The 21,841-nt window shown below is 34.5% G+C and overlaps 1 protein-coding gene across 3 annotated transcripts in view; it reads left to right on the top strand.

Moving 5' to 3' along the window:
• Positions 1 to 21,841, top strand: part of LOC126709553 (uncharacterized) — a 32,928-nt gene that overhangs the window by 805 nt on the left and 10,282 nt on the right. Inside the window, exons 2-14 of one of the 3 annotated variants that reach the window (XM_050409837.1) lie at positions 221 to 380; positions 702 to 794; positions 1,598 to 1,700; positions 2,012 to 2,174; positions 11,295 to 11,469; positions 12,241 to 12,369; positions 12,452 to 13,045; positions 13,172 to 13,792; positions 14,867 to 14,935; positions 18,839 to 18,952; positions 19,055 to 19,300; positions 21,238 to 21,285; positions 21,411 to 21,557. In XM_050409837.1, coding sequence (XP_050265794.1) covers positions 221 to 380; positions 702 to 794; positions 1,598 to 1,700; positions 2,012 to 2,174; positions 11,295 to 11,469; positions 12,241 to 12,369; positions 12,452 to 13,045; positions 13,172 to 13,792; positions 14,867 to 14,935; positions 18,839 to 18,952; positions 19,055 to 19,300; positions 21,238 to 21,285; positions 21,411 to 21,557 — 2,662 coding nt within the window. Of the gene's footprint in view, positions 1 to 220; positions 381 to 619; positions 795 to 1,597; positions 1,701 to 2,011; positions 2,175 to 11,294; positions 11,470 to 12,240; positions 12,370 to 12,451; positions 13,046 to 13,171; positions 13,793 to 14,866; positions 14,936 to 18,838; positions 18,953 to 19,054; positions 19,301 to 21,237; positions 21,286 to 21,410; positions 21,558 to 21,841 lie in introns of those variants that run through there. The other 2 variants (XM_050409839.1, XM_050409838.1) reach the window with 2 other exon arrangements.

The raw sequence follows: 21,841 nt of genomic DNA, 5'->3' as shown, positions 1-21,841 counted from the left end.
CTAACCCTAAAAATTTGGGACTAAAGCTTGGTAGTTCTTGTTTTTCCTTCATTCTCTGTCTGTCCCTTGTTGATGCTTTCTGTAAATACATTAACACATGCATGTCAAGGAGGTGTTTGAAATAGTTATTTTGAGGTTAATGTTTTATTTATTACACATGCTGGTGTGCTTGTCTAATTGCTCTTTTAAGTGATTTGATTTTATTTAATATGGTTGGCAGCGCGATTGAAGAGATTGGGTTGAAAGCAATGGAGCATTCTTCTGTGTTTATGCCTGTTTTATTGGCACTTTTAAAAGACGTTGAGCCGACTGTTGCAAGACAATCCATAGTTATTGGCACAAAATTCTTTTGTAGTGTTCTGGAGGAGTTGGCATTGCAGGTCTCCTCTCTCTCTCTCTCTCTCTCTCACACACACACACACACACGCATGCACATGCGCGAGGCACGTGTGCATGTGTGCATATGTACAGGGTAGTCACTATGGGTTCCAATATTTGAAGAGGCATTTTTTTAATGATTTTGTTTATAATTTATGTATTAGTTGGCAATTTACGATCATACCCATTATTTTTTTTTTTGGAGATGATATCTAGATTTTCTTGTGGTTACTGTTTGCAGTATCTGGTTCAATCATGTGCTTTGAGTTATAAAATCTTGGTGGTTCTCTTTTACTACTTATGTTCATTCTGAAAAATTATAGTTTCACCGGCGTGGTAAAATTGAGAGGTGGCTTGAAGAGCTTTGGATGTGGATTGCTAAGTTCAAGGATGCTGTCTTTGCCATTGCGTTGGAGGTATGTACATTGTATTGCCATGCCCCTTTGAATTCTCCTCAATGTTGATGGATTTCTAAAGCTTACTCTTCATTTTTCATTTTATTATAGTATGAACTCAACATGGTTATGTTACATTGACGATGCACTAAGAAAATTGGGGCCTGGATTTGACCCTTAACAGCAGTAAAAAATGTTTAAAATACAATTCAAGGTTTGTCATACAACATTTTTTGCATAATGAGAAACTGTATGTGCAAAAACTTTGACAGTGATCCTGTTCATGTAGTGATGCATTAAATCGGTCTATTGGTTTTTGAGGCTGTGGTCTATACAAAGTGTGCCAAGTATGCATGTGCTGGGGTGGGGGTCTAAAAAATATAGGGTGTCTATGTTTCTTTATCTTTACCTCTTTCTTCTTTTGCTACACATTGCAGTTAATTATTATGATTAGCAGTGTTACTGCATTCATGTCATAAAATCCTGTTGGAATTTCAATATGCTTTTCGTTTGATGATTACAAATTTGCTGTGATACTTGCTTAATCTGTGTCTTATCAGAGAAGTGAAGTTTGACTGTTTAGTTTGTTTGTGAGATTTAATGGTTTCAGTAGAATCTATTTGCTAAAGATTCATGTGGAATTCCACTTTCACTTGTATTTCCATTTCCTTCTGTCTTATTCATGAAACTGTTGGTGAGACCCATTGTGTTTTGGTAAGTCAAACGAACAAAGTCTTGTGGTGTTAAGTAAACTTGTATGTTGTAGCTGTTAAATATTTTCAATATTGAGCTAACCTGAAAGTTATTTCAACTTTATTTTGTAGCCCGGTTCTGTTGAGACAAGGTTGCTGGCTTTGAAATTTTTGGAAACATATGTTTTACTTTTTACATCTGACACCGATGATTTTGAAAACCCTGTCACAGAAGGTAATGCATTTTGACTTTCAGGTTTAATCATTTTACTAAAAATGATTTGGTTTAGGTTTCATATGGATGCATTTTCTTTTTTTGGATTGGTAAGTTACGCATGCACCTCATTGGGTCTTGAACCCATGACCTCACCCTCCACCTATTTTTGTGGGAGGAAGTGCCAGTTGAGCTATATCTCATTGGCTCATAATGTTGCATTTTACTTGCCTGATTTCTTTGCCATTTTTTTTTTTATTCTTTCCATTCTTTTTAAAAAAGGAATTTGATTTTTGACTTTCTTTGGATATACATTTGGTTCTTTACAACAGCTAGCAGACAGGCTTTTAATATATCATGGCTGGTTGGTGGTCACCCTGTTCTGGACCCAGTTGGACTTGTGTCAGAAGCAAACAGAACTCTTGATGTTCTCTTAAATCTGTTGCGGTCTGCTAATAGCCTCCCTGGTTCATTGACAATAACTGTTGTCAACTGGTGAGCATTCACATGCCAGTACTCATTTTGATTTTTGCATTTTGTGTGATCTTCTTATTTTCTCATTATTAGTGAGTCCCCTCATTTTTTGAGTCTTGTAAGATCTTGACATCTTAAGCAGGTTATTATGTGGATGGATTTCATTTAAATGAATGAGGGTCATATAAATTGTATCTTTTATACCATCTTGTATTTTGTTAAATGTTAAAACTGACTCTGCCCAGAGGATCTATTATGATTGTGGCATCTGTTACTAATGAGTCAATGTAGGATATATGACAAACAGATTATGAGATTCAAAGTTGTCTGGCTTTGGATACTTTGTAAATTTTAATCTTTCGAATTGTCAACAACTTAGAAATATGTTCCTTTATTTTGCACATAATTTTTCTTTGTAATTCTTTAGGCTACTTTGTATTCTTTGTGCATAAAGTAGTCTTCTCTTAATAAAATTATACTTTAGAGTGGTAAAATTTGGGACCTTATTTAAGTGGGGTAAAATTTGGGGTTTTACACAATGTATTTCCATTTCTGAATTTCTTCTTTCTATTTGTATCTCTTCCTGAGGTACTTGTATTCGTTTTAAGTTATGAGTGTTCACCATCGTGAACATGTTGTCCTTTTCATGAAATAAATCTTTGATTACCTATCAAAAAAAAAAAAAAAAAAAAAAATCTTTAGCGTGGTTCCTAGCATTTGAAACTCTTAGATTTCATGGTGATTGTTTTCTTTTGGTTTAAGTTGAATGAGACACTATTTATTCTTAACCTGACTGTGAGTCTAGCTTGTGGAACTCCTTTTTTGGTTGGTAGCATGTGGAACTCTTAGGTTTTGTATTTGTTGTTTTCTTTGGAATGAATCTGAATGGCTCCTTTGTAACTGGTTTCTGAAAGGCTTTTTTACATTAATCCTTTGAAAGATGCAACTAGTGTTCTTTGAATGGTGTGTTTTTAGCATGAGTGGATCTTTTTAGTCCATGGGAAGAAGCTCTTGTTTTGTGTAATTAATATAGCATTCTATGTAGTCTTTGAATACTGGAAAGTTGAGAGATGGAACAACTCTGATCAGCCACCAACTTGTACCGTAAAATTTTTAATTGTCTATGGGTAAGTTCCAATAAAGAATAGGCATGAGTATAAAAGCAAAAAAATCACTAGAGAATCACAGATAACAGAACCATGAAGCTTATCTAATCTCTCTCTCTCTCTCTCTCTCACACACACACACACACGCAAGCGTATGTGTTCCTGGAAATTCCAAATGGCTCCTCTTGGTATGTGGTACCAAACTCATGAAATCATATGAAAGGTTTTAATGAGATGCTAATATTCAGATCCCATCATGGGTGATAGGCCTTTTATGAATATGTACATGTTTCTGTATCTGTGTGTGAATGTTGGTTTGTCTGTGTTTTTATGTGGATATATAATGAGGTCGTACCTAGTGCAAAAACCTCTCACTTCCGTGAGGTCTAGAGAGGTGATTGGCTATATGCATACAAAAATTTATCAAAAATAAATTTCAATGCTTTTACGTAAACACGCTATCTGTGCACTTATATGGCAAATATGCATGTAAACAATATTTGCTTAGCATGATGATTGTTATTATATACAACTTGAATATAATTGGACTTTACTCATTTTCTCTTTCAGTGATAGACTTGGGAAGTTTATTTGCCCCTCACTGCGTGTTTTCTTCCCTTTTATTTTTTTCAAGTCCAGAATGTATAACAGCCTGACATATTTGAAATACATGCTAGTCAATTTTCATTCTTTCTCCCTTGTAGGAAGGTGGTTTGTCTCTAGTAGTTCTAGTACTCTGCAACATGAATATTTTGTCGTATTATTATGATACTTCACGATTACTGATGTGATTAAATATCTTCAGATTAATGAAGGCCTTAAAACTTTAACATATAGGCGGTAGGTCTTCATTTTGCCCTCATTTTTACAATCTTGAAAGTTATGGAGGGATAACTGAAGCTTGGAAACAGGTTGTAGAACAAGTTCAACGGCTTGTTTGTGATATTATTGCAGCATGCTGATCAGCTCTCTTATGAGGAGTTAATGGCATTGGATACTGCTGCATTGGTGGTTCAGATAATGGGAGTTACAGGGCTAGACAATGTTAGACTGCACATTGTTTGGGTACAGTGGAGCACCATTGGCCAGTGATAGGAATGGATAACTGATGGATAAAAATGGTCTTCTCGTGTGCTGAGGGAAACATCGTGGTCAAAAGCGACGCAGTTTATACTTTGTAAACTGTTTAAAAGACCATTTACTTGAACATTGTTTGAGTTTTTATGCTGTATGCATACAGCTGATGATGTTCGATCTATTTGAAAATGTATTGATTATTTTATTACAGTTGATGCACACTTAATACCTTTAATAATCAAAATTTCTTTTTGACTGGGGATTACCTGCTATATTAGCTCTGCTTCTTTCTTATGATTCCCAATCTTTATCTAACTTTTAATTTGATCACAGCACTTGATTCATTATATGGTAAACACATGCATTTATAAACAATCAGCAGTGATGACCCTTCACCCGTTTAATTATTAGGTTTAAAATTTAAATGTGTTGTCATCTCCTACTTTTTTTTCCTTTTCATATAGATGGTATATACCTGGTTCCTTGAGATTAGATTGTATCATATAGGCTGCCAACTTGGCCTTGAAACGAATCTTATCATCTGTGAAAATTTTTACCTAGCAAATTTTTTAGCCATGTATCAAGCAGCTGATGTCTGCAGAATGAAAGACAGTAAAGAAACAATATGATTGATTTACCCAGTGCATTTGATCCAGAATCATTTTTCATGAGGATTATGCATTTCTTTTGTTAGGTATGAAAATTATGCATTTGAGCATATTTAGACACAAGCAGTTCCAGAATAATGTTAGAAGTTGTTGATAATTTTCCTCTAGTTTTGATCATACAATCAGTCAAATGCCTCTAAAATTGTGTGAAGGAAATTGGTGTTGGTATCAATATGAAATCATTACTTAGATTGATTTCTTTGTTCTGTTTTTATATTTTCCACTCAACTAGAAAGTTTGTTATTATGATCATCACTGTCTTATCTATTTCTCAATGATATCTTCTTGTCAACCAAGCATTAGTCTCACCAATTTAGCCTTCTAAATCATTGTAGTCCCCAGCCTGTTAATACTGTTTCTCATAGATGATGTTTTTAGTTTTATTGTACGAATGAGTGCCATCAATATATTTCATCATAGAAAAGAGATTTGAGAAATTGAAATAGGTAAACAGAGTCTGCTGCACTGAATTTGCACTTGGAAGGTTGTTTTGAACCATGCACTACATTTTATGAGATAGGGTGTTATGTGTTGTGTTTCTACAGATAGCAACATAAATATATATATATATATATATATTTTTTGCCAGGATCATGATCAAATCATAAATTTAACATACTGTATTGATGAACATGAAGAGAGTATCCACTTTATTTTGCTAAAATGATTTTGCTGTTGTTGGATCAAGATTCTAAATTGTTGGTTTTGTAGATATTGGCAGCTTGAGATAATGGAATATATTGTTATCAAATAAAAAAGGAAGGAATTTTCAGAAATGATTATGGACAATGAGAAAATTTTAAAAACTAAAAAATTCCAAGTTCTTTTTTTTTTTTTTGAAAGGATTTCAGGTTCTTTCAAATGTAAGCAAATATGAGTTGTTTAATACCAATATCAATGTCTTTTCAAGTATTTTTAAAATGATAACTTTGTTAAATTTTCGACATATCCTTGCTGAAACCTTGGGAGTATTGGAGGCAAAGTCTGTTATGTGAGTCATGCATTGTAGGTCACACTGGTACTGATCTTTTGCACTTGCCATTTGTACTGGTATAAAACAGCTAGAACTGTGAACAGATTCTGTGCTACTTAGGTAAGCGTAATAAGATATTTATATATCTTGCAATAGATGTCTTTTGTGAAGCAGGTCTTGGTTGGTGCTCCTAAGCAACTTTTGTTTAATTTGGTTGGCCAATTTCCCTGTTTATTTGTTTTATCATGATAAGACTTAGTTTTGTTTGTGCTTTTCTTTATAAGTTTCTGCTTTTGTTGTTGTTATTACTATTATTATCACAGTCTAAGGTAGGGTAATGAAACCTTATTGGGAGATAGTCTTCTTTGTAAATCAAAGCTTATTTGGTTCACACATTTTTCTCTAGGAATGAGGACATTCAGTATGGATATGGATGCAGTGTACTATTCAGTTTGTATTCTCCATATTTTGTTTGTTTGGTTCCTTCACTTTCTTTAAACACTCAAATTTTATGTTTTCAGACAAAAGAAATTTAAAAATCCTGGTGGAATAAAGATGTATTTGCATCAATTTCTATTACTCATTTTTTTCTTTCCAGCCATTAGTAATGCATGGCATGATAACACAGTTTTACATTATCTATGTTTGTGTGGTATTAGAGTAAGTTTTGACTATGAGATGAACTACATCTTCTGCCACATAATGACATTATATCTGTAAGAAACCTGGTGATGGGAATAGTTACTATATACCTACCTGTGATTAACTAATTTTCATTTTGAATATTGCAAATATCAGAGGGACAATTTCCTTGCAGCATTTGGTTGTAGAAGATTGTCCAAATTATAGGAAGCTAATATATATACTAGTTTGATTGAAGCTTGTAGTGACTTGTATAATTATGATGTTGAAAAATGGATAAAGAATGCGGTGAAGTTGTAATGATTGAAGGATCATAGACATAGAAGTGATTGGACCATTTTGAGGACAATGTTGGAAATTTTTTTCTAGAGCATTATACATACTAAAGTAGAATATGTGGTCCTTCCTCAAAGATCCTTATTTTGATGAAATAGAATCCAATAATGGTTTTATGCTCTTATAAAGAGGTTGAAGAGTAGTGTGCATTGGAGACTTCTGGTGTTGGGAACTTGGATGAGCCCCTGAAAATTTAAATGGGGAAAATATTCTTTAGGAATGTGTCAGGTAAGCAGTAGATTCTGAGTTGAGTTGGACTTGTGCCTGGATGCAAAGGCAGTGGGAAGTTGCAATGAGTATCTACTGCTTGCCATAATTGTGGTGCAAGGCATGTGCCCTTTGTTGTGGCATTATGGCATCATTCAATACCAATATGACAAATGAGTTGGCTGCACCGGTCTCATTTGTCTGCATCGGTTGTCATATTATATCATCTTCTTATTTAGTCATTTAGTGGGCTAAATGAGTATTCAGTTACTTTACTCATCCGTCAATGCTGGTGCAACTTTACAAAGGCTTAAAACATTTTGTTGCTTAGTTTAGATTAGTAATAGTCGTTTCTATCTTTCGTATTTGTTTTTGCTAGGGAGAAAGGAAAGTATACATTTTGTTGGCTAGACTAATGGTGCACCAGAAGCTGCCTCGCATCTGAAGCAGTGTGAGTACTTGTGGCTTCTATTCTTTCATCTTTATTAGTTTTCTTAGTAGGGATTTTAATGATTTAAGTAGTTGAGGGCCTGATTTCTAGTTTGCACAAGAGTATACCAGTTTAGAGATCCTAAACAAATTTGAGATGGAAGGTTAACACTGAAATTTATTGCTGGTGGTACTCTCATGATGTTAGTCAGGCATCAATCACTTTTCAAATAAGCAAGTGTTGTGAGCTGATATTGTTAAAAGCGTTACTCTCCTGGACAATTATTTGGGAAAATATTATTTGAGTTGATTGTTATAGCAGTAAGGGCCGAGCCTTCTCAAATAGTCATATTTTGGTGAGCAAAGAGTTGATTAGGCATTTGCTCATTAATTTCTCATCTGCAGGAACAAATTGGATGCATATGTTTCAGTTAGTCTTGAACATATTTCTTGAAGTGGTTTGTTTGCTCTCGTAGGGCAGCAACTGTGCAATTTGACATGGCTCTATGAAGTCAAAAGCATGTCTTCCAAATAACTCTCAAGAAATCCAAATTTACAATAATATCTAGGTTGATGCTAATGAAATATTTCAGCAAGTTTGTGGGAGGAAAGTACTTAGGATATTCATAAAATGAGTAGCTAAAACGAGAATACTAAGATGGATACATGGAAATACACGAAAAGACAAGATTTGAAATGAGGAAATTTACTTTTAGACAGTGGTGGCCCCTATTGATGTAAAGATGAGGGAGAGTTGCTTGAGATGGCTTGGTCATCTTCAAAGGAGAGTGATGAATGCATCGGTGAGAAAGAGTGAGCTGATTCAAGTTGAGGGAACGGAAAATAGGTAGAGGAAGGACCTATCAATTAATAAAGTAACATAGAGGATGATTTTGGATAGAATACAATGTGGCAAAAGAAGACGTGGCTGATTCTAATTGGTCTGTTGAGGATTTATGGGCACCTCAAAAATTTTGGGAATAAGGCTTGGTTGTTGTTTTTGTTGATGATGATGATTGGCTATATAATTGATTTATTACTATGCCCTAATAGATCCTTTTCTCCATTAGTTCACGTTAACAAGATTAAGAAATATTCTTTTAAAAAAGAAAACTCTAAATTTCTAGCATGCATTATAATCTGCTTTTTTATTTTTATTTTTTGTAAGTAAATACTTTTATTGAAAAAAGAAAAGAGACTGACACAGAAGGATTTGTACCCCCTTTTCAAAGCATGCATTTATAATATTTTTCAAGGCTGTGATGGCTTGTTTATTTATTAATAATTTGCACGGAAATCTTTATGTATTAAGAGGCAGTTTTGATCTATGAAGCCGGGCTATGTTCAGTGCAGGAATCAGAATGGATTTATTTTTATAGTTCTGGTTGATGCTTCATTTGGAAAACTATATATATATTGTAAGAACTTTGAAAATTGGCTATGTTATTGAAGCTCTATCCTTTTTAACTCTGATATTGAAATTGGAGTCATGTTGCGAAGTTGGTGTGTTTGGGGATGAGACTTGAAAGTTACTAGTCATGGTGGTGATTATGGCAGTGTCAGTGATAGTGACAGTTATAAGTTACCAGTATTTTATAGTATAAGCCAGGATCATTCCAAGCTTTATGTGAAATAGTCATCTTGTTTCTTTCAATTTGTTTGTTTGTTCCATAAATATGGCAAAGCATTGTGTTACAGTTGATCAATACCTGGTGGCTCTTTTTTTTTTTTTTTGGTAGAGAATTTTGGGGGAGGGGGGGGGGGGGGGATTAAGAATGAATTAGTGGTCTGCAGTTGCAACATATTCCTTCCATTTCTTATTGGTTTCTTACTGTATATGGATTGATGCTTGCCAATGGTTTTATTATAACGTACTTGAATATAAGGTGGTGAAGAGTTTAAATAAAAATGCTAAATCATTCAAGATCTACACCTAATGAAAACTTTCCTTTTGGATGAAATAAGCTGTGTGGTAACTGAAGTAACTTCTCATGACAAATCAGATCATGGCTAACCTGTGCTTGTAGAATAAAATGTGCTTACTCTTTGATTGGTCAGTGTGTCCTTGTTGAACAAAGCACTGATTGGTAAATTATTGTGGATATTTCATAGTGTAGTTACCATTCTCCGTAATGAAAAGTATGGTTTTTAGGACAATGGATGGTATGGCAAATTGGTAAAGTAGCTCATCAATGCATGTGGAGATCCAAGTTCTAGAGTACCATGAATTTCTTCCTTATGATTGGAAAATGGAATGAACCTAAAATTTGGTTTTTAAGGTTTGCGTGGTGGGGTTATCACTTTTTTTTTTCATCTTTCTTCATGAAGTTCTGTACAACTTTGTTAGCAGCTATTTTACTGAGCTATCATTTTCCAATGAAATAAATTTTTGTTATGGTCTGCATGGAATTATTTGATTTTATTTTATGCCCTATTTACTTTATACATGTGGCTGACCCTAACTAATTTGTTGAGGATCCATAGCCGACTTCAAAAATGGGGAATTAAGGCTTGTTGTTGTATTGCAACTTTCTTGGTAGCCCTTTCTTTCTTTTGGTTTGCATGTTTTGGTATGAGTATTTCAAGTATGGCTATAGAATAAGGCATTTTACTCACACAAGATGCCGTGTGAGCCTCATGTCATAGCAGTTGAGCTTTTGGTTTTTATATAATGAAGGTATTCAAGAAGAGAACAAAATAAACAAAATACCATTTTTATACAAAATGCCATTTTTATACATTTTAGGAAGATACTCGATTGGTTGGACAGAGAAAAGTCATCACTAAGCAACTAGCAAATAACATAAACACAATGAAATAAGTGTGCTTGGGCCTTCTGTTTTGTTGTTTGATTATTATTATTCAACAAAAAAATTGAGAAAGTTGTTTTGAAGTGTACAACTTGTGATTTCAGGTGTTAAAATAAAAAAGGGTGCATGAATGTTTCATGATTTCTAGTTCATTGTTAAGCCTTAAATTCTATTAGGACTTGATTATTTGCCGACCCTTTGGATACTCTACTGTTTACTTCCACTTGTGTTCTAGTTCATCTAGTTCTTAAGGTTGCCTTGTTGGACACCACCTTTCCATGTTGCCTTGCTCAATAGTATCTAGTGTGCTGTAAGGTGTATGCTTGAAGGTGTTGTAATCTTTGAAACTTTTGGCTGTTGTCACAACGCAAATGTTAGGATTTTGTCGAATACCTGATGTCTAAATTTAAATGAAATTATCTTGCTCATTCAAAATTTTTATAAAAGTCATGCTAGAGGTTCTTAAAACTCCTAATATGTGAACTTTTTCCAGTTAATCCTTTGATAGTCATTCAGTAGCATTGAGATGATTCTTTACTTTAATTTTGGTGGTTTCTGCAGCTTGTGTTACTTTGTGTCAGGTGTCAGTGTGCAGATGTTCATGAGCATGTATGTGTGTGTTTTATATGTGCTAGAATTTGACTTTTTATCTCACAGGGCTTGAATCTGAATATATTTTGTTGATTTTTTCCTTTGTTGTTTGTATTATCATTTAGGCCTTGTTTTAGTTGTTCAACTGGCCCACGTGTTTCATCTCACTATGTTAACCATTTTTTATTTGAATACCTGATGGAAATATTGGTTACACTTTTCTTCCTTCTGCAACTCTTACTATGGATGATTTTTCATTTTTAATTTGTTTATGGGTCTAAAACCTATTTATTTGTTTTCAGTCTTACAGCCATAGCAAGGAAGAGGCCTCTCCACTATAGTACTGTTCTTTCTGCTCTGCTTGATTTTGATCCAGACTTTGAGACGGTCAAAGGATGTCATGTTGCTAGTGTCCAGTATTCATTAAGAACTGCACTTTTGGGATTCCTAAGGTGTACACATCCAGCCATCATAGAGGTAAAGTAATTTTACATTTTACATTTTGCATTATTTTCTTTTATTTATGTTTGATGAATTCTTTAACTGTAAGTTCATTAAGAACTGCGCTTTAAATTAGATGAAATATTTTCATTTACAAGTTTGAGTCACTGATGCTTTAAGCAATAAATTTTTTATTTTACTTTGTTTAGGGATATTTACATTGCTTCTGTTGCTTAATATGACCTTGAAATGTGGATTTTTCAGTTAATTTCTTTTTTGCCGACTGGAACACTTCTAAAATGGTGTATCTTGGAGTAATCTGAAAAGTTTATACTGTCCCCTGTATTTCCAACACTACATGGAACATGGAAGAGCAGAATATGCAATACTTAATATTGACTCCAAAACAACCCTATGTTCCTTTTCTATGTCCAGATTTTTAATTTAGTTGGTGGATCATTTTGTTTTCATCTTTAGAGCCTGGTTGTTTAAGCTTATAAGCCGGCTTAGTTTCAAAGTCTTGCTTTTTTCTAGATACAGCTGTACCCAAATCATTTTTAATTCAATTAGTGAATGAATTTAAGGTATCCCAAATGGACAATAGATAATTAAGAATTTGTTTAGGTAGCAAAGAAGCTTCAGACACATCGCTATGTTTCTTGGGCTCTTTGTAGGCATACATGCTTGTAAAGCAAAGAAATGGTGAGGCCCAGTAGGTCTTATATGATCTATGCAAAAGGCCCCAAAAGTTTTGCTGTTGTTCACCTGGTCTTTTGCCTGACATTGGGTCTTCTGTTTCATTTTCAGTCAAGGGAAAGATTGCTTAGGGCTCTCCGTGCTATGAATGCTGGGGATGCTGCTGATCAGGTTATCCGGCAGGTTGATAAAATGATTAAAAACACTGAGCGTGCTTCACGTGATGCTCGGTTAGGCAAGGTAATTTCAGAGTTAGTGTGCTTGACATTTAGCAATTTCTTATTTATTTGAATCTACTCACTGGTTTTAAATTTTTGATTAGGAGGATCAATTATCAAGCCAGCTGCCTGTATCAGGTGATTTGTTAAAAAGAAGGTTTATGACTCTGGACAATGAAGAGCCAGTTAATGGTCATGAGGTGGCTTCCAAGCGAATCCGTTATGGTCCTGACAGCCAGTCAGCTTTGGCAGTTCAAGTAAATGATTCTGGGCAGGATTCTGTTCCTGTTAATGGAGTATCTCCTGTGTTGGATGGTCAACTGACCCCTGTGGAACAAATGATTGCCATGATTGGTGCTTTGCTTGCAGAAGGAGAAAGAGGTGCTGAATCACTTGAAATCCTTATATCAAAAATCCATCCGGATCTGTTGGCTGATATTGTCATAACAAATATGAAGCACTTGCCTAAGACGACTCCACCGTTAACCAGGCTTGGGAACTTGTCAGCAACTCGACAAGTGGGTTCTCTAAGTAGCCCAACCCAGGTTGTTTCAATATCTGCTTTAACAAGTTCTGTTGAATCTCCAGATGTCAGTGCACAAGCAGCTCTTTCTTCAACTACTGCAACTAATTCATCATTGTCTGATACACCTCCAGTCAATACCCTCCCTGCTGATTCTAAGCGTGATCCTCGCAGGGTAAACTTCTCCAGTTTTCAATTGCTATTCATGAATGTGTATCTATCGCTACTATTGAATTTATTTCAATCCGTTACAATCTAAATATTTAAATGCGTTAAAATGAACTCCTAGTATCTTTTACAGGATCCCCGTCGCTTGGATCCACGCCGTGTAACAGTCCCTGCTGGGGTACCTTCCATACCTACTGCAGAGGACACTGGAGCTCTGCAATCTGAGTTTGACGCTAATATTTATTTGAGTAAACATGTTTCACTTCCTGTTGTGAACACTCATGAAAATCCTTCCACGACTCTCATTTCCAAGATCAAAAGTGAAGAAAAGATTTTGGAAAGTCCTTTGGTTTCTAGCACTGATCAACTAACTCCCAAAGAGGACATTCTGGATAGAGCCGAGGAAATTGACCTGATCCCAGAGGTTGATCCTTCTTCAGATCCTGCACCTTCTCCTGTTGACAAAGTTGATGAGGACTCGGTTGCAATGAAGTTTTCAGATGATGTAGTGACAAATGGGGTTGATACACCATCTTTTCTAGAATCTGATCAGCATTCTCCAACTGTTTCAAATGCATCTGAAGATAACTGTCAAGATTTACCGCTGCTTCCATCATATGTGGAGCTAACACAAGAACAGGAAAGAAGTTTGAGAAAATTGGCAATTGAACAAATTATTGAATCATACAAGCATTCATGTGGGACTGATTGTAGTGAGATTCGTATGGCATTACTTGCTCGATTGGTTGCTCAGGTAGGTTGTCTTCTGATTATTCAAATGCAAATTCGTGAATTTTTTGTTATAAATTTGTAAATCAAGTAAACAGCTGGATCTGCTCTTTGGAGTGATGAATGCCACAGCTTGCATGTTCAGCATTAGTAGCTGAGAATGTCATAAACAATCTGGAATTATAGGTCAGTGTGTGTCTATTCACAGACAAACAAATGCCTAAATGAAAACAGGCATACATACTTCGTGTTTGGCATAACTCTGCACTTTCTGTTGGTACTCTAGTATTCTTAAAAGATGACTGATCTTGGGAAACTTCTCTAAAATATATTGTAAACAAGGTTTAGTATCTACTGGATACATGTTAGTGTTCTTCAGTATGTTACCGTCATATGCCGGTCATCACCTCTTTTCTGATGATTCTGTCACAAATCTGTGTTGCACTTTGTTCTCATTGGGTTAGAAGATAGTTTGTGGGTTATTGGTTATTCTTGTCCTCTTAACCCACTCTAAAACCCACTTAAATTGTTATTTCTGTTGTTGTCTGATGCTGTGGCTCTGGCAGGCTGTGTGAATGGACTTCTACAGCTAATTGCATAATATGCTGTTCCCCTGTCACTATTCACGTCTATATGTTGTCTCAGAGGTTTAATTTCTCATGTTTAGCAAGTGATATTGGGAATTAATAAAATTGAAATCCTTGACAAAACACAAGTCCAAGATGCTAAAATTTAATTGATGGTGAAATGATCAGTGGGAGTAACTAACTTGCTGAGTTGGTAAATGTTTTTGCTTTTCTAAACGTGGTTCTGGATGTTGCTATCTAAACCTGTGCATCTTACACATCTATAATTCTCTTGTTCCATTTAACATTTTTTTAAAATAAATAAAAGTTATCCCATTATTCAGGAAAAACAAAGTAAAAGTTATCACATTGTTTAGCCAACTGCAATACAAATGCTCTATTACCAAGTTCAGTATTTAAGTAAATCTATATTGAATTATATAAACAGTATATGGACCTCTAAAAAAAATAGTTTAATGTTCCTTTAATATGATGTCTATAGAATTACATTTTGATTTTTCCTCCTTTCACAGATTGGTGCTGATGATGACATTGTTATGATGCTGAAAAAACATGTTGTTGTGGAATACCAGAGACAAAAGGTATCTCTGTCATTAAGCTTGCTGATCCTCTTTTTGTTTATTTTGTCTGGATGACTATCCTGAAGTTTGTCTGTGAATAATTCTTGTTCAGTATAATTGCTGGTATTTGTGGGCCAGAAATATGTTATCTATTCACCACATTTTCTTTAAATATCTTCTACTTAATTCCAAGGCAATTAGTACAGGTCTGTGAAAATTTATCTGGGAAAAGGAAAATGGAAAAATGACTCTAGCTCAAATAACTCTAGTTCAAATTACACTTCCTCCTGGAATGGAGGGAGAAGTCATGGATTCAAGACTCACTAGGTGCATTTGTAAACTTACCAAGAGAAAAACATTACAAAAAATAATGAAGGAAAAATGATAAAGCCCCAAGAGGTGAGTAGCATACAAGGAAAAAAAAAGAGATGAAAAATGATAAAGCTCCAGGAAAAATGATCCCATATCATCACAAACATTTGTATGCTTTGGGTGTTCTTACCTATGTTTAGGCCTATGATGTTTGTAATTTGAGTGTTCAAATGTCCCTGCCTAACTGGGACATTTGATTTGACCTTCCAAGTCTTGTCGATGGAAAATGTTGTGAAGGTTGCATAGTGACAAGCTTCTGAGGCAAGAAGGAGAGAAACGACCTAGAGAAAGAGATTTTTTTTTTTTTTTTTTGATAAGTGACCTAGAGAAAGAGATTAATGGGGAAAAAACTGTCTTATGAAGGTTGCACAATGGTTGCGGCCACTCACTTATCAAAACAAGAAAAAAAAAGCTATTCTTTATTTATTTTTTGCTGGTCTAAGGTTCTTTAGATGTATTCAAGCATTGTTTTGTTAGTGCTTAGGTTGTAACATATGGTCATTCTATTGGCAAAGCCATTTAAGGTTTCCTTCCTACATTATGTTTGATTTGGCATATTACGGTTGTCATGGTGTCATACTCTGCATAAGCTATTTCTATTGTCTTCTTATGTCACATAGCCATGTTGTCATACTCTAGGTAAGCTTTTCTATTGTCACCTTGTGTCTCATAGCATGTTCTGCATAAACTTAACTTTCACTTTTTCTAAAGGACCTCACCATTTCTATGGGGAAATGTTTTGTCTAAAGGATGTCCATGCATGACCTTACGGTCATTGGGAACAAGAAACACAACATGCTTTTAATTTTTTTTTTAATAGGTAATTAGAGTAATATTAATCATGATGAAAAAAAAATTGAAGAAAGAAAATACATGGTGTTCATGATGGTGAACACAAGCAAAAGCAACAAACAAAATCAAAGAAAAATAACTCAAGGGACAATTCTAAGAGAAGAAAGAAACTCAATGAATTGATTTTCTAGAATGGGAAAAGAGAATTATTTTATCAGTTATGAAATGGGGACATAGTTGACCTTTAAATTTAGGAATCCCCTTTCACCCAACTACTAAGTCCATGGCAAGATTACGGGTGTTAGAAGCATGTGGTTAAATAATTAAATTTTTTGCTTCCCAATAGTTTAAACTTTTGGGACAATCGATAATGTATCTATGCAGGAGGTCCTAAATTTGATCCTTGTCTCTTTCACTCTACCTCTCATTTAAAATCTCACATGTTGGGTCTCACCTATCAATAGGGAGTTTGAGCCCACACTTGAGGGGGAGTGTTATAAGTATGTGGTTAAATGATTAAATTTACCATTTTTCAATAGCTTAAACTTTTGGGACAATTGGTAATTTAATAAGGGGTACCATAAAAAATTGGTTACATCCTTCAATATTCTCCTTTCAAGAAAAGAAATCTTGCTTTTGTTTTATTTTTGATTGTGCAGTGCCATATAATTGAACTCTTCCCATTTCTTTTAGTTTAGTTTTTCATCAAGTTTCTTGCATATTTATCAGAATTTTCTCGTGTTTGGGGGTGTACGAACTATACTGCTGTATCTGATTTTTTAGTTTCTATTTCCTTTAGCTCTTGATCTTTTTGTATTTGTTTACTTGTTCAAAGTGTTCACCATTGTGAACATGATGTTCAATTTTTTCTCTCAATAAAAGTCTTATTACCTATCAAAAAAAATATCAGAATTTTTTGGATTGGTGGTTTTACATTTGGAATCGTGATTAGCCAGTTTCCAGTTTGGTATTTACAGTATTCTAAATATGCAAGTGAACCAGTAAAAAAAGGGCCAAATCATTTTGAATTTTAAGGAAAACTGATAATAAACAGGATAGTTAAACCAAATTGAACTAACCTGTTCAAATGTCTTCAATGGTTAATTGTGGCTCTCCACCTTAATTATAAGGTCATTTGCAATGTGTACCATAAATTACAAAATTTTGTGTCAGTACCCTAATTTTAGATTAACTTGCAATTTTTACCCGTTATCCAAATTAGTGTCTAAATTAACAGATTATTGGGTAGTCTAATCTTAAATTAGACTGTTTAGTGCAGAATTTTTGTAATTAAGGTGCACATTGCAAATTCCCCTATGTAGAGTGGAAACATGCCGGTTAATTTAATTTAGACGTTGATTTAAATGGTGGGCAGAAATTGTATATTTAACTTGAATTAGGGTGTTAATCGTAAAATTTTGTATTCTAGAGTGAGTGTTGCAAATATCCCCATAATTTTAGGGTAGATAGCTGTAACTAACCAATATCTAAAATTGTAAATTGTTTCCAAGGATTCTTGAAGCTGTGACCTTGAGTGTGAATATCTAGCTTCAACACCATTGGGACTGATCCAGAAAAAAAAAAAAAAAAAAAAAAGCAGCAACACCATTGAGCTGTCAGGACTTCTTTCTTAAGTTTTACTATTTTTCTCGTTTCTACTATCTGTTAATGAGCTTTAGCTCAACTGGTATTTCCTCCCTTAATGATGAAATGGAGGAGGTCGTGGGATTCAAGACCCATGGGTGGATTTATGACTTACCTATAAGTATTTAACTAATAAAAATCTAGCTGTTCCAACTGGTTATACTGAAACCCAATCCTTGTCCAAGTCAGTATTAGGTATGGTTCTAATAACCATGTGTTTTTATTTTTATTATCATCATTATTACTTTTATTTTTTTTATTAATTTTTTTTTTCTTTTGCAATATTAATTCAACCCTAAAACAAACTAAAATGAAATGATATTCTTTTTACCTGACATTTACATATCCCCAAGTTTTTCTTGGATTTCTTTTGAGTAGCATTTCTGTTTTTTGGCATGATTTCATCTTCTGCTTCTTGATGCAAGGGAAAGAAAAAAGAGAGAGGCATGTGACTGCAGTGGATTTAAAAGATTATTTTTAACAGATCTATCTTTATCTTTTCATTTTAAGCTTTTATGTTTAGATGAGCCACAATATAAACTCAGAACCTAATAGCTGAAGGTAGAAAAGACAAAGATGAGTGATTTGTTGGTAATGGAGCCAAACTTGTGGGCTGATTTCAACCAAAAAAAAAAAAATGGTTTGATTGATACCGTTCTTTGCTATCTGGGCCTTCATAGTTGACTGGATTGATAGCATGGGCCTTTGCATCATATGTTGGCAGCTTGGTTTACGATATGTGGGTCTAATAGATTCTACCCAAGCCTCTTGCAAGGTTCTTTGCTATCCATTCCGTGACTTTAATCATATACATATACTCATTGTACACTATGTGGCCTGTATCTTTTCAAGTTTGCTTTTTTATGCATGGTTCTCTTCATTGTTGTTTTGGGATTATTGTGTTTGATGCGCTCCTATTCATGTGCTCAGTTTTATTTCATCTACTCCTAATGTTCAGACTTTTGGATATGGTGTTTTGAGGTTAATTTTCTAGGTCAGTCAAGCTTCGGATGTCAATTATAAAATTGAATTGAAATACTGAGCTTACATTTAATGGGTTAAGCTTTCTGATGAATTTTTTTAACCCTTATTTAATATTAAAAAAATTGGTTTTAGGGGCATGAGCTTATATTGAATGTCTTGTATCATCTGCACACTCTCATGATTTTGGATCCTGTGGAAAACTCTTCAGTTGCCGCTGTTGTGTACGAAAAGCTCCTCTTGGCAGTGGTAGATGCATTTTTTAGCTGGTTCACCAACTTATTCTCAATGTATTCTTGTTCTTTTCCATTTGTGTGTGAACTGAGATGCATTTACCCTATTTCAATGTAGGCCAAATCTCTGCTGGACTCTTTTCCAGCTTCTGACAAGTCCTTTAGTAAACTTTTTGGTGAAGTCCCACTTTTGCCTGACTCAGCCTTGAAACTATTAGATGAACTCTGTTACGCTGATGTTACTGATCTCCGTGGAAAAGATGTACGTGATGTTGAGCGTGTTACTCAGGGCCTTGGGGCTGTCTGGATTTTGATTTTGGGGCGCCCACTTAATCGGCAATCCTGCTTAGATATAGCTTTGAAGGTAACTTGACATAAGAGTCTCATAGCATTAAAATTATTGTAACCAAATGCTTTATTTATCATTTATAATGTTTGTCTGCAGTCCTCTCCAACATGTAGGGAATTATTTGGACACTGAGACATGCAGGAAAAGATTTTCCTTTTTTTGATAAGTAAGAAGAGAATATTATTAATAAAAGAAAAGCAAGAGAAACACAGAGAGTTCACGGTAGTGAACAAAGGAAAAAAAGTAACAAAAAGACAAAGGCAGCCCCTAATCTATTTTAATAGAAGAAAGAAAATCCAAAAGGGTAGAACAATCCGAGAAACCCCAACATTGAGACCAATCAAAGAGGGTCCGCTGGCACAACTCTAATAACTGAACCACAGTTTTCCCTTCATCCTCAAAAGACTGCTGATTCCGTTCAGTCCAAATAGTCCACAGTTTTATTATAACATTATGTTTTGGTGTATGGTGTATGGGATTATCAATCACTTGAAAACCTGTTTTTGGGATCATGTATCAATCTTGAATGAGTTTTCCTTGGTTTTTGTTTAAATGATACTGACCTATCACCATATAACTTCATAGAACATGCAACAATACTTAAGTTGCCAGGTAGCCTGCTGGCGAGGTCTTCATAGGATTAAGTCAATTTGATTGAATCACACACTCAATTTGCACTCTGCCTCGTTTTTAGCTGGCCTTGCCCACATCAAATCTTATAGCGAAGTATAACTGAATCAAATTTAATTTTGGCACAGAATTAGTTTGGTCCTAGTTCTTATGTATATTTATTTTTGAATGGCCCTAATTCTTAATTATTGGATCCATATATATAAAGTAATGCTTAGAATATTTCATCTTTAACTATAAATAAAATAGTTATAAATAATTATACAGAGGCACACATTACCTTCTGGGCTTGTGTTTCTCTTCATTCTCCATGCCATGAACATGTATAAAGGAAATTGAGTTTAGCATTGTTTGGGAGAGTGCTATGACTTGGTATTTTTTTCGCTACATTGAATTATTGGGTAATTTTGTTTCTCATTTGATATATATATATATATATATATATATTTTGATTAGTAACGTAAGAAATTTTATTAGAAAAAACCAAGTATACTGGAAGTGTACTAGAGTGGCACAAATCAAGAGCCTAGATTACAACAATCAATAAGATCGGAGAGAGAAAAACAAGTATAAAAAGGCAAAACTACACTCCAATCAAGGAGAGTACAGAAAAATAAAGATTTAATGTCAAGAATAGACCGTTCACAATTCTCAAAGCATCTAGCATTCCGCTCCCGCCATAAGCACCAAAACAAACAATGCGGCACAAACCTCCATAAATCTATATTTTGATGCCTACCAAACTCGCCTTGCCAAGAAGCTAGCAACTCGCTAACTTTATATGGCATAACCCAATGAATACCAAACAAAAAAAAAACCATGGACCACAACTCATAAGCTATAGGACAATTAAAAAAAGCTTATTTCTCATTTGATAATTACCACTTGTCCCAAAATGTTAAGCTATTAGGAAATGATAAATTTAATCATTTAACCATTATTACCACTCTCTTTAATGTGTGGGCACTGACTCCCCAGTGCTGCCCAACATGTGGGAATTTTAACTTTTTAAAATGGTAGATCGAGTGGAGACAAAGTTCAAATTTAGTACCACCTGCTTTGATACTTCAAAATGAAGGGGAAGATGATGTGTGGTTTTTGTTGTGTTAAATATTTATTCATATTCTATAGACTTGTAGAACAACATGATGTGCATGTTATGACTTGTTTTATAACAACTGTGTTTTACACTCTTTTCCTCCAAAACAAAGTTTTAAGATTGTTACTCTTGAGGATCTCGTTGTCTCTGTCTTAATACCTAAATATATCTACAGTTTGATATCTGTTGTATTTCTATTCATGTATTTATTGTCTCATTGCAGTGTGCTGTCCATTCACAAGATGAGATTCGAGCCAGAGCAATCCGGCTGGTATTTTAACTTGACTTAAATTGTTGATTCTAACAGTTTTGTCTTCATATGGGATGCAAAAGTTATATTGTACATTTTCTTTATGCTAATAATGCATCAATTTTTCATTTGTTTGTGATGGGCAGGTGGCAAACAAACTCTATCAGCTTAGCTACATATCAGACAGTATAGAGCAATTTGCAAGAAATATGTTGCTGGCTGCTGTAGATCAGCATGTTTCAGATATAGAACTTTCACAGTCTGGGTTCTCCAAGCAAAGAGTCGAAGGGGAGGTATATATCATATATTCTTTAAACACTTTTCTCCTTATTATATTCTTTTTTCTGCGTTAGTTGATTCCTCCTGGTATGTTGTGTTGAAACTCTGAAAGCTCTATTTTTTTGGATAAAATACAAAAACTATCCTTGAGGTTTGGCCTAATGCCAGTTACTACCATAATTTTTCAAAAATGTCCAATTTGCTCCCTAAGCACAAAAGTCATTTAACACCGATTGAAAATTCCCCTGCTCCTCCTGCTTCCTTCTCCATCTTTGGTTGCTATTCATCTACTATTGGC

This window comes from Quercus robur, chromosome 12 (genome assembly GCF_932294415.1).
Source record: "Quercus robur chromosome 12, dhQueRobu3.1, whole genome shotgun sequence".
Classification (NCBI taxonomy): Eukaryota; Viridiplantae; Streptophyta; class Magnoliopsida; order Fagales; family Fagaceae; genus Quercus; species Quercus robur.
Note: the sequence above shows the minus strand (reverse complement) of the source record. Positions and strands in the feature narration are given on the sequence as shown.